This window comes from Lacerta agilis, chromosome 8, assembly GCF_009819535.1.
Source record: "Lacerta agilis isolate rLacAgi1 chromosome 8, rLacAgi1.pri, whole genome shotgun sequence".
Taxonomy (NCBI): Eukaryota; Metazoa; Chordata; class Lepidosauria; order Squamata; family Lacertidae; genus Lacerta; species Lacerta agilis.
In genome coordinates this window covers 4,574,281-4,587,886 of record NC_046319.1, presented here as the reverse complement: position 1 = coordinate 4,587,886, position 13,606 = coordinate 4,574,281, and the positions used below count along the sequence as shown (strand labels likewise).

At 44.2% G+C, this 13,606-nt stretch overlaps 1 protein-coding gene across 1 annotated transcript; it reads right to left on the bottom strand.

The window, feature by feature from the left end:
• Nucleotides 1–4,807: 4,807 nt before the first annotated feature.
• On the bottom strand, nucleotides 4,808–12,942 carry SNRNP27 (small nuclear ribonucleoprotein U4/U6.U5 subunit 27). Its single transcript, XM_033159111.1, has 6 exons — nucleotides 12,841–12,942; nucleotides 10,269–10,389; nucleotides 8,955–9,067; nucleotides 7,641–7,720; nucleotides 6,141–6,205; nucleotides 4,808–5,097 (listed from the first exon to the last, which is right to left on the bottom strand). Exons 1-6 carry the CDS (start codon nucleotides 12,875–12,877, stop codon nucleotides 5,043–5,045), a joined length of 471 nt encoding a protein of 156 aa, XP_033015002.1. The 5' UTR covers nucleotides 12,878–12,942; the 3' UTR covers nucleotides 4,808–5,042.
• Between the last annotated feature and the right edge of the window lie 664 nt (nucleotides 12,943–13,606).

Genomic DNA, 13,606 nt, shown 5'->3' with positions numbered 1-13,606 from the left:
TCCCCACCCTGCTTGTGAGGGTGGTGGGACCAAGAGAATGCCCTCCTCTGAAGGTCTCAGAGCACAGTGAGTTTGTATGGAAGACAGACATTTATATAGGGAACAACTGTTTTGTGCATGTTCAAAGCACATGGAACTGTGCATGCAAATACCATCTTCAGATGGGTGTGTAACAGGGCAGGTTTATGCACACTCCACTAATGCGCACAGTAACCCAGAAAGCAACCTCTGCACAAATCAAGGGTTGCCTGCATAGCATTTGCCATTTTACTGCCCATTCACTCAGTTTTGAGAGGTCCTTTTGGAGCTCTTCACAATCTTTTTGGTTTTAATCACTCTGAACATTTTGGTGTCAATAGCAAACTTGGCCACCACAATTCTCACCCACAACTCTGGATCCTTTATGAACAAGTTAAACAGCACAGGTCCCAAAAATGATCCATGGAGGACGTAAGACGAAGTGGAAGCCTCTACACAAAACAGTTATAATCTCAAAACTACCTGGGAGTACAAAACTTCAGCCTTCTAGGAAATTCTGTAAGTGACCTTAAGTAACCCAAAATAGAACAAAGGAACTTCAATCAAAGACCACATGAAACTGCTGGATCGGGTAAGGAGTTCACTATTATCATTTGGACTGAATTCAGGCAAAGCATTTTCTTAAACTTAACTACAGGCAGCATGTGCCACTGTGCATGAGCACATTGTTTTTGGACCCAGAAAGGGCATAATGGGGACGGGGTGGGGTGGGCTAATGCACACAATGACCCAGAATGCAACCCCCACACAATTCAGGGGTTGCCTGTACATGTCTTGGCTTACTGATGCCAGGTTGCCTGTGTCATGACCAACAACCATTTTGTGAACGAGAACTTACCTTTCCCCTCAACCCCACTGCTTACAACTCCCATCACATCACAACCGTATGCACCCCGTAACACAGTGTAATGCATGCGTCTGAAGAAGTGGACTGTAGTGCACAAAAACCTGTACCATAGTAAATGTATCTCAAGGGTCTCTGGTGCTTTCTCTGAAAGGTAGGAGGGATGGGGAACCTCTCTTAGGCACATCATGCAGCCTCATTCCCTTGCCAGAGGCAAAAGTTAGTGGAGCAAAAAAAGAGTACAGTGCACATTAGTACAGTAGACTAGTTACTGCACACCCAGTATCCTCTGTGCAGGCAAACAAGCAAGATTGGACTTGAAGGATACATTCTCTTCAGAATCCAACACAGGGCTGGTGAGGGGTGTGGCATGAGGACCGTTAGAGAAGTTGCATTTCACTATTCTGCCCTATGATCTGAGGTTCCCCATAGCTACCCTAAGATGCAGACCTTTGAGGACAGTCTCTAACAGGGCCAGAGAATCTCTATATGTAAAAGACAAAAAGCGAGGAACTTAAAACACTTAGCAAACTATGGACTACACTTGAGCTTGTTTACCTGCATCAAGTATGACAACTGCATAATCAAATGGTTGCCAGATTTTAGTTACTGAATACAGAATTCAAAAACTGGTCACCAATGCCTAATGTGTCATTATGAGTCACAGGAGTGCCAACTTGGCCCCACCACTGTGAGTGCCCAGGGTCGTGGGTGCCATGCAGCGTGCATGGCCCTGGCACTGAAATTTGTGGGTGCCTGGCCCCTTCATAGGGAGTTTGCACATATGCAGAGTCATGTCCCTGCTTTGCTTCTGACATTTAAAGCAGTAGATGTAGCTTATTGATAATTAATTCTGCATATTTTTCTATAAAATGTCTGCCCTACTCAGTTTTTACTTGCTCACTGTAGAACAAGCATAGGCAACCTGCGGCCCTCCAGATGTTTTGGACTACAATTCCCTTCATCCCTGACCACTGGTCCTGTTGGCTGGGGATCATGGGAGTTGTAGGCCAAAAATCTGGAGGGCCGAAAGTTGCCTATGCCTGCTCTAGAAGCAGTCTCTAACATTTATTAACAGGTGTTACATTGGATGTTACTCTAATCCTAGCCAAACATTTTAGACAAATCAGAGGGTATCACGGGGGGGCCCTTTGCTTTAAACAAACTACTTTATTTGCAATGACAAATGGGATGGATGGGGTTGTAGGTGGCTGAGACAATACACTTCAAAACTACTGTGTACGTGACACAGGGCTTTTCTAAACAAATGCACAAAATAAGATTTGCTCAGGATCTAGGCTGCATTCCTATGCAATCTTATTCTGCAGTACGTCCCACTGAACTCTATAAGCAGGTAAGAACCAGGAGACACAACACAACACCACATCTCCCACAGCATGATCATATGGGTGTTTACTCCAGAAATCATTCCCATTTGTTCCAGGGGGTTTACATGTACACAGGCATCAGATTTTAGTCCCAGTGGTACAAATGTTGACCTCATTTTGATATTAGATTCTTGCTGAAGGCTTGCCATTATTTACTTTGGATTGATGCAGAAACCTTTATTTGTATGACCTCAGAACAAACTGGGAAGTGGGAGGAGATTTGAGATGTTCAGCTGAAACAGAAGCAACACAAAGCAGCCTTTAGGATATCTACCAATTACTCAAGAAGTTTTAAATCAAACTGCAGTCCAGAGCTGCCTCATAATTAAATTTCATTTCCAGAGAGAAGGGTGTGTGTGTGTGTGTGTGTGCGCGCGTGTTTGGACTCCCTGTACTGTTTGTTTCAACAAACTTGTCTTCATATTATTCTATCAGATAATCTTACGCCAGCCACACCCACTTGGACTGTGTGCTAGTAACATCCTGTTCGCTTTAGAACTCTGTATGTACTTGCGTGTGGGAGGAATAAATCCCATTGCCATTCTAGGTCAAAGGAAGTTGAGCATGTGATTTTAATTTGGGATGCACCTATCAAATTAGTTGTGCAGCAGCAAAGCTGCTGGAACCATTTATGCAGCCCAATCCCTAATCTCAGCATTAAGTAATTCAGTGGGTCCTATACCAAATCAAGTATGCATACGTTTGCAGTCTTAAAGGGTACATTCTAGCTATCAGTATGAAGTGTCCTATGTCCTGGTAGTACCCACTATGATCAAGACCATCCCAAGATGGGAACCATCCCTAAGGGGCAGTCCCCTCCACTTACATGTTGCATAATTCATTAGGAAGCTCCAACGCCCAACACCTGTTCATTTTGTCACAAAGTGAGTGATTTATGCCTAGGTCACATATGTGTGCTGCCTATCTATATATATAAAACCCAAGTGTATCTGCGTCCAGTCCCTGTGTCTCTGGGTTGCGCTACTGCGCATGTGCCCCACGGACACAGGGATTGGAGCAGAGAGATCGGGCCGGGAGCAGCGTCGGCAGTTCAAGCAGGCGGTTGAATCCGAACGCCGGCACTCCAGAGGACGAGGGGAGGCCTAGATTGTAGAGTTGGAAGGAACTGCAAGGATCACCTAGTCTAACCCCCTGCAATGCAGGAATCTTTCGCTCAGTGAAGAAGTGTGCACGCACACGAAAGCTCATACCAAGAACAAACTCAGTTGGTCTCTAAGGTGCTACTGGAAAGAATTTTCTATTTTGTTTCCACAACCCTGAGATTGAGAGTCTCATGCTGGACCAACTGAGCCTACCTGGGCTCTGCCAGCATCTCATCAGCAACACCAACTTCTGGTGATGACGTACACATTGAGAAGGAGCAGGTACCACAAGAGGGGCAAACAAGTACTCTGTGCTTCATGGGAAGTATACTCAGATGCCACTGGACAAGGAAAAGCATCCAACACAACTAGCAAGTTACTGCAGATGTTAGCTTCTAGTCTGAACTGCTTTTAAGAGATGGCATCATGGAGGCTGGGGTCAATGTCTATTGGCTATGACGGCTAATGGAACCTCCATGCCAAGTGGCGATATACCTTTGGTTGTAACGAGACTCCGAGAAAGGGGTAGCTAGAAGTATCGTGTTCTGCATGTGGTCTTCTCCCAGACATATAAGCAGAAACTGGATGCTGGATTAGACAGACCTTTGGCTGGACCCAGCAGGGCAACCGTTATGCTTTGTTATTCATGATCAGTGCTTCCAACCACCACCCAAATACCAGCAATTGTTATCTTGATACCATGTCTCAAGAGTTATGACGAAAGTTGTGTATACTTCACACGTCAATAAACAAACCTACCCCAACATTCTGCACTAAAGAAATGATGATTAGTATGTAAAATTCTGCACATTCACTGCAGAAGACACTAAATGTCCATTTCTCCCATAAAACTATTGGAAGAAGTTATCCCATGGCAAGGATACCATACAAGCTAATAGTAAAAATCCATTGGAGCTGCATTACCATGTTCATATGTTGGTTAGAGGCACCCAAGAACAGTGGCAAGGCCCACTGTTGGCCAGAAGCAAGACAATGAAGGGGGAGAACTGAGGGCTTTGAAAGTTAGACTTTCTCTAAAGAGTAAGAGGTAGCAGAGATGGTGGTGGTTGAACACTTGTCCCGAGAAGAGCCCCTGACCCACCAAAGTATTTCTCGGGGTTCAAATCCCTACTGAGCCATGAAACTCACTGGGTGACCTTGGACCGGTCACATACTCTCAGCCTAACCTACCTCACAGGATCACAGGGTTGTTGTGAGGATAAAAAGAGGATGAGGGAGAACCATGTACACCACCTTGAGCTTCTTGCGGGAGGAAAGGTGGGGTAGAATCTCCAAAAACTTATCAAGACAAAAGAAAATCGTTTTTCATCCTAGCTTTTAAGAAGGGGCTTCCTATTTGAAGTGCTCAAGGAGAAAAAAACAGATTTTTCTTTTTTAATTTAAGTGGCAATATGTTAAAACAAACCTACAAAAAATTAAAAACACAGCAACACAAAATAAAGTCATTTTGTACAAACATGTCATTTGAGGAAAACATGTTACCGTCTCTTCCTATGAGACAATGTCACTTCCATGGACTCTCCACAAATGAGATCCCCATTCTGTGTGGGAAGAAGGTGAAATCCGCTTAACCACAGGTGTTGCTAGTAAGACAATTAAGGGACTATAGAGAGTGAAGTTGTCTTTCACATGGAACAAGTGCAGGTGTCAAGCAATAAAATCCAGAGGTCTGTTGAATCCACCTTTTCTGTTCATGTATTGCCTGCAATGATAAAATGCAAACCTTAACAATGAACTTTCTTGCTGACCCCTAAAAGTTCTGAACGCCCACCCCATCTTCCTGATTTTTTTCTTGGCATTGCCCATCCATTACCCAGACTGCCTTTGCCAGCTGTAAGTGCTGGAATACCAGTATTTTAGAAAAATTCATCTCAGTATGCTATTGTTTATATTCTAAATCACAATTCTGTGCTTGTGTGCTAATTATTCGTATTTACTTTCTAACTAAGAAATTAATGGTAGCAGAATCCATGAAGTCAATTTCTCTGTGTGTTCCATATGCAACTAAAACAGTACAGCAGAACACACATGGGCAGAGGTGTCAGTAGGCTTGGGGAAACTCCCAAGTTTAAAGAAATACAATTTTTTTTATAGAAGAACTATGTGGGGGATAATGACCCCAAAACAGCCTCTGGGGACTAAGCATGCTTACTGCCCACAAAATAACGGGGGAGGAGATTGGAATATCCTGGGGAAAGGGATTGTATTAACTGGTATCTTGAAAAGAAGCACTCCACACTTTGCTGCAGATACCATTTGTAAGGCTAGAAACTCTTAAAGATCCTATATTTCAATTAGCAAGAACCTCACATGGCAGCAAACTAATTCTACATTATGCAAGGTAATCCTGAAACACAGGAAGTCAATCGTGGTAGTTTTTTGCACCTGCAATGGAAAATCATGGTTGCTCTACTGCCACAATTAGGAACTTGTTTATCCTCAAGGCAGGTCAACATAACAAGTCTGAGAAACCCCAGTATATACTTATTTTCTGAACCAAGTGAAATACTTAGGGTAATCATTTCAGGATTTTCCACAAATGGGAATCTGCTTTTGTTTTTCTATTTAAAAAATGGGGGTTCTGAAGCAATGCTAAAATCACTTCTTCCAAGTATTCCTGTGAACAGAGTGACATCAAGCCAATAAGTGTGTGTGTCCGCCCCCCGCCCCCGCCCCCCAACACAAACATGACCTTAGAGCTTCCGCACTCATAGCCAGTTGGGTCCTAACTGAACAAATGCCAACCTGTACTTCCTCTTCTGTGATACGTTGATAGCATAGGCATTTACAGAGCCATCCACTTTCTTGCCCTACAAAACACAAACACAAATACAAAGTCACCTTCACACGACATAAGGTGCAGGGAAGCCTGACCTAGCAGAAGAGGACAATGACTTGGAGCCTACATTGCTCCTCTGTTCTTGTAAGGGAAGGGGTGATTTTCAGCAACCCCGCCCCCAACTCCATCAGCATTCTTTATGCCATTTCCTAGACATCCCCACAACCCTGAGTAAATTTTCATGGGGCTGCAGAAGGAAGTGTGAAGTGTGAAAGCCCATTTCTGGGAGGAAAGTGAGAATACAGTAAAAGCCAATGGAACTTTGGAGGGATGGTAGGACATGAACAAAAGCCAATCATATCTTACTCTTTACTTTTTTGCAGTTGCTTTTGGGAAATGTGTCTAGGCAGAGTTCCTACACACAATGCCAATGTAATGCTTCCATGAGTTGCTTCCAAGCTACCTGGAAGTTCCTGGGAACTTGCACGACCTGTTTCAAGTCTGGAAGCCCCTTGTAGTGTAGAAGATTTGGGAACATGTTCCAGGGGCTGAGTATCAGTGGAGGGTAGGACCACCTCACAGTTCCCACAACACACACACACACACACTCTCTCCATCATTCACATGCACTCTCTCTACCACAAATTTTTTTTTTTGGGGGGGGGGGGAGGAAGCCTCCTATTGAAGCCAGTAGAAGGCTTCTTCAAACCAAACTGCTGTACTGGGTGGGCAAGGAGAAGAGGCTGTAGGCCGGATAGGGAGGCCCCTTGGGCTGGAGGTTCTTCACTCCTGTCCTAGAATCTAGTGCGAAGGCCCAAGGCCAGGCGTACTGGAGCTCAACCTTGCATTGTATGGATGGACAAACTATAGAACAAACCTGAATCCTCCCCAGTAGCTGAGCAAGTAGCCTTTCTGTCATTTCTGTTCCACATTAAGAACACTAAAAGACCATTTGGAGTCACCATTTCTAAATGGCTGGCAAGGAAAACTCAGGACCATGGTCTGATTAAGTGAGGAAGATCTAAACTTGCCAGAAATGGCTTTCTGTTTAACCTATAGTTTGATACAAAATGAGATGTTGATATTATAAAATAATAAAACAACTCTTTGCATTCAAGATTTGCCAAGGTAAACCAAGCCCTGTGCCCTGCAAAAGGTTACACATACTGAATAAAAGCAGCTTCGCTTATTTCGCTATTCATGAGAGAGGCAAACAGCCACAGAGCATATGAAAGCCAGATTGCCCCCAATCATACGTCTCACTAGTGTTGCTCAAACACATTCAAGCATGACTCTACACAAAACTTGCAGTGTTAGAAACCCGCCCCCCTTTTTAATAAAAATGTAGGGATTCTCAGGAAGTTGAATTCTGCATCCACTACCACATGATAAGGATTTTCTGTGCCAGTGCACAGAGTGGTTCACATCTCACTCTTAGGAATTCTTGGCACTAAGAAGACACTCACCTTTGTCGTGTCAAATGATGCAAATCCCATCATTTTCATCATTTCAATTTCTTCTTCTGTCTTACCCTCCAGGTCTTCCTCTGAAAAAGAAGCCAAGACAAAACAAGGAGATAAAATGAAAGAGAGGCAACAATAAATAACATCACAGAACCATCCTCAAACAGCATATTTCTAGGATTCTGACTATTACAATGGTGAAACACCCTGACTTGGCCTTGCTATTGTTATTTTGATGAATAAATAAAATATATTATATTTAAGACATTTCCTGGCAGCAGTCTGGATATAGACTGGATTCTTGTGGAAAAGTGATTGTTTGTTAACTATGCAAAACTGGCATGATAGGGTTTGGAAGATTGTGCTCATAAACAAACTAACACAACACTGCAGAGTAGTCAGAGGTGACATTTCCAGAGATAATTTTTATAGCTTGGTCTTCCTTCATTTCTTTCATTAATTCCTCACCCGAAGAACCCAGGCCATACTCTCTTGACTTTTCTTTTGGGAGAGTCATCCTGAATTTTATTTCAATATTCTGGATTTTATTTGTTTGGATATCATGTCACTGACTCTCACCAAGGTTGTTGCTAACTTTGCAAGTCTGCTGTTGTCATTTATCTTTTCTATTTGGCATTTATATATATATTCTTTCTAAAGTGTGTAATAAGGACACACAGTTCACCTATGTTTCTCCTTCCACCCCCAACGTGATTTTTTGGAATGTTTTGATTGTTTTATATCAGTTTGTTTTGTCTGCTGTGTTCTGCCGCTTTTGATTTTATACTATCAATGTGTTTTGTATTTTTATTCTTTGATCGGTAAACAATTCTGAAAGTATTTCTATTGAAGACGGTGTCAGACATCCAAAACAAAAGGCTAATCCTTCCAACTCTTCAAAAAGAGCCATACCTCAAAGACCCAGTATAGTTCCACATAAAATGTTGTCGAACAGGTGCTTAGGAAAACGCAACATCCTATCAACAATTGTGGATTTTTTGGTGCATGAAGAGATGATATACTTGAGAAACAAAGGTGCCTTTATTGGCACAACAAAGGATTATATGGACCCTCAGACTCAGTGCAACACATGAGCTACAGGCTCTCAATAACAGAGGCAGGATATGTCCTCACCAACAGAACCAGAAATACATCAAGTTAAACAAAGCTTGCCCAAAAGGCAAGATCCTTCTCACATTAGCAAACTACCCCTCCCCTAATAAATCTGACCACAAACTAGAATGCCAAAGTTAATAAGGTGCATCATGTCAGCTAATTCTCCAGCATGGCTCGCAACACCACAAGCTGTTTCATTACCTGTGATCTGACGCTCTTTGCCTTTAGCATCTTTGGTCTCTTTCTTCTCATCATCTCGCCTTTCTTTCTGCCGGGAAGGGGAAGAAGAGCTGGATCTATGTCGTCGTGGAGATCTAGAGAGTCAGACCAGAGCAGGTTGCACTTGAATGGCAAGGGAAAGGTGTGCTTGCTGGATTATGTGACACACAAAAGAAGCAGCACCAGCACACTTGCTGATTTTTTTGTGTGAAAACACAGAACAAAACCATCACAAAATCCCACACCTGCCTTTGTGGGCGACACTATGTCTGTGAGCAAAGAACTGTCAAGTACCTGCAATGGTCTGTCCACCTCAGTCAAGGAAGTGTACTGCTTCCTCTGCCAGGCAGACACAAAGAGGGAGAGAGGTGGAAGTGTGCATTGCTGCCACCACAGCCACCTCCTTTAGAAAGGTGATTCATAGGGATCTTGTCAGGATGAAACAAGGCAAGCTCTGCCTTGTCAACACCTGTAACCAAGGAGAGGCTGCAGGAAGAAAGATGGAAGGAAAGGCTAGGTCTTTAAAGCAGAGTCCAAAGAAGCACCCATGCCTGCCCCTTCTTTCTCCTACCATTTATTAAACAACAGTATTGATATGATAGTCTATTGCGGGAGAAGGGTTCAGAACAACAGAATGGTGCTGTGGAAGAGTGCTTAAGGATAGGGGAAGAATATTATCTACAAAGCAAATGAAGGGGAGTTGCAGGTCTCAAGAGAAAGGAGGACCCTGTGACCATCAGCTCACTCTGAATGCAGAAAAAGCTTGTGTTTAGCTACACTCACATCAAGGGACAGATCTTTCTCTTCCTCACTCAAGCAGGATATTTCAGCTGCCTAGAAACCACCTGTTGTCACCACAGTTCAACCTTAAAAACAAATCCTTTCTCGTTGTTAAACATCACAGCAAAGCCACTGCTAAAGGTGGGATAGAAAGGAGCTAATATGGTTAATGATATCAGGAGAAGGGACAGAAACAGCTGAACTGCCAAGACCAGATGCTGGCCCTATTCCTTTAAGAGGAAACACTAAGATGGCCTCCACACATCCTTTAAAATTTCCTTAGGTAGAGTAGTTAACTGTGTCATAATTTCCTGCAATTCGGGGTGTGTTGTTTTTTAAAAAAATAAACTACCCACTCATCTTTTCCAATATTTGCTAATGGCAAGAGCTCTGCCTCACACATCCATTGCCTCACATATCCATTGCCTCACACATCCATTGCCTACAACAAGAACAGTGTTTACAGAACAAGTTCACCAGAAACTTTAGAGCTACTATCTGATGATACCTCCTCACCTGGATCGTCGCCTGTGTGGGGAACGGGAACGGCTTCTCCGCCTCTCTCTCTCCCGAGACCTTGATCGCTCCCGTCTCCTCCTCTCCCTCTCACGTGAGGTGGATCTGGAACGCCGACGTTCTTAAAATACAGAGCAAGCAACTTTAGTTGCATATCTGAATTGCATTTCTAAAGTACAGCTTTCCTCCTACAGTAACATACTATATACACCGAGTGGCTTCAACAAACCAGTGTATTTTTCAGAAAATTTATAATTTAGCAATTAGAATCCTAGCAGCTGTTGTGGCATACATAAAAAATATTCTATCTTTGTTGGGAATCTCATGATTGGTCATGCCCAGCAGAAAGGCCTCTGGTTTCTTAGTAAATGTGTTTTTCAACACTTTGTGTTGAAAAACACATTTACTAAGAAACCAGAGGCCTTTCTGCTGGGCATGACCAATCATGAGATTCCCAACAAAGATAGAATATTTTTTATGTATGCCACAACAGCTGCTAGGATTCTAATTGCTAAAAGATGGAAAACTGAAGAGCTACCAACAGTCGAAGAATGGCAGATGAAGTTGATTGAGTATATGGAACTCGCAGAACTGACCGTGAAACTCCGAGACTAGAGGGAGGAGAAGGTGCAAGAAGATTGGAATAAATTTAAAGAATATATGAAACGACGTTAAAAGTTAGATATTTGAAATTGAAATCAGAGGACATTTTAGACGATAGTAATAAAATGTTAGAGGAAAGTAGGATGTAAGAAGTTAGAATAGTGTTGTTTATTTTGTTAGGAATAAGTTTATGGATATATGATGATAGATAAGGATTAAGAATATTGGAAGAGGAAATTAAAAAATGTTATAAAGTTACTATAGTATATTTGAAATGAACGCAGAAGAGAGGATGTGAGGAAGTCCCAAAATAAGATTATAAATAAGATAAGTCTAGTTAAGATGAATGTTTTTTGGTTGGGTTTTGTTAGGTTGTGTTTTTGTATTTTGTATTGTAGTAGTGTTTTGTTTTGTAAATTGTATTGTATTTTGTATGTTTATTTTTCTTATACATTTTTAAAAATCAATAAATTCTTATTTAAAAAAAGAAGAAGCTGTGCTTGATTTACAAGGGGCACTTAGTGAAATCCACTAGCTCCACACCTATACATCTCCGAGTTCTAGCCAAGTTAAAACACACTACAAGAGCATTATGCACACTCTGCCTTCCACAGCAAAACAACCATATTTGCTCCTGTGGCTTTTATATACTGGTAGGTACGGTGCTTTAAAAAAATTCTCATAAGCATGAAATAGGCATCTGCCTTCAAGGTGCATCTAATCTAAAATCTGTTGGGGGCAGGGGAGCCAGAGTGAGAACTTAACAAAAGCCCTTCAGTTGGATCAGACCAAAAGCCTGTCTAGTCCAGCATCCTTTTTTCTTACACCAGCCAAAGGCCCAAAGCTGGAGTTTTAATCTAGCCACCAACAGGCTCACCCTGCATGTGTTTATCCAGTCCTCCTTTTTTTAAGTTAATGGAGATAAATGTAACTTCTCTAAGTAAGAGCCAGTGTGTGTGCAGTGGTTAGGGTGCTGGACCTTAGGGAGCAGGCCAGGTAATAAATCAAATTATTAGGCCAGTAGAGCCCCAGGTTTATATATCCTGCCAGATATAAAACACATAAGAATTAATTTGGGCCAGTTATAATCTCTCAGTCTAACCTACCTCACAGAGTTGTTGTGAGGATAAAAATGGAGGGTGGTGGTGGTGGAAGAGAACCAAGGTCACCACGTCCTTTATGTATTGCACAAAATGTATATGCTCCCTGACTGTAAGGAGCCACAAAGCAGAAAATATTGGTATCTTACTGGTTCCACATAGTACATGTTCTGCATCTAACAGGGCCAGTTCCACAGATCAAAGTGGTTGAGAGAGCTATTTGTTTCTTTTCTATTGCATTCATACTCCACCATTCCTCCCAATGAGGCCAGCGTGGTCCTTGGGTTGGGCTGAGATGCAGTGACAGGCCCAAAGTCATCCAGTGAGCTTCATGGACGAGTTGGGCGGTGAATTTGAAGCCTGGCCTCTCAGCTTCTAACGCACCTCACTAACCACACCACCGTACTAGAGTAACGTGCCCCTCGGGGACTCAATTCGGCCTCGATCCCCGGGAAATCTCTGCCCTGGATCTCCGGCCGGCCTCCCAGGCAAAAGAGAGACAGGCGGCCTGCACTGGGCTTAACACAACCCGCCCTCCCTCCCTCTCTCTGCCACGCGGCGTGTGGTGCAAAGCCTTACATGGCCTGCAGCTGACGGCTTAATTCTTTCCCGAAGTAAAAACTTTAAAACAAAGGTTTCGCCCGGGCCCCTTTCCGCCACTGCAGCTGGGAAGGAGGATTAAACCTCCCGGAGAGTCAAGTTGGCTTCGCGAGCCGGAAGGGCGGGGGAAGATGAGAAGGAGCTCCAGGCCGGGGAAAGAAGGTGGCTGTGGGGATTTGAACCCAGGGCCGCCCCTCCCCCCCTGCCAAAAGTTCTGTTCTCCCCCCCCCCCCGCAGGGGGCGGAATGGCGGCTCCCGTGACTACGTACCCCTCCGAGGAGGAGACCTGGAGCGACTCCGGCCCATCTCCCCTCCGGCACAGCCCCCTCGAGACGTGGAGCTCGCCTTTTCCCTCTCCCCCACAGCCTTCGCGGCGGATCTTCCGGCGCGACAGTCCCGTCTCCTTTTCAGCTCCGGCTAGGAACACGCAGCTAGGAGGCTTGGGTTCCGCGCCGGGGATTGGCCCGCTCGGCGCTTCCGCCCGGATGCTGCCGGCCAGTCGGCGGGAGGGGGCGGGGCAAGGCGCGGAACGCGACCCTCCCCCCCCCAAAAGCGACTCATTCTTTACGCGGGACGCTGCCGGGCAGGTCTGCTGAGAAGTAAGTCGAGGGGAGTTCCGCAGCGCTGACTTCCAGCCTACAGTTGTGGTGGCCTGCTGTTAGTCTCTTGCATTTCTATCCCAGCTTTACCTTCCAAGGAACTCCAGGTGGTACAACGTGCTTCCCTTCCTCCTCATTCAATCCTGCAACAACAACCCTGTGAGGTAGGCTAGGCTGACAGGCATTGACTGGCCCACGGTCACCCGGTGAGCTTTATGGCCCGAGTGGGGATTCGGACTCCGGTCTCCCAGCTGCTAGTCCAGCACCCTTGACCGCTGCACAACTCGAGTTCTCAGTGAGGCTGGCTTTTCCAGACCACTGTTGTAATACTCAGCTGCTGTTCGACATTAATAATAATAATAATACTGTTTTTGTTGTTGTTCAGTCGTTCAGTCGTGTCCGACTCTTCGTGACCCCATGGACCAGAGCACGCCAG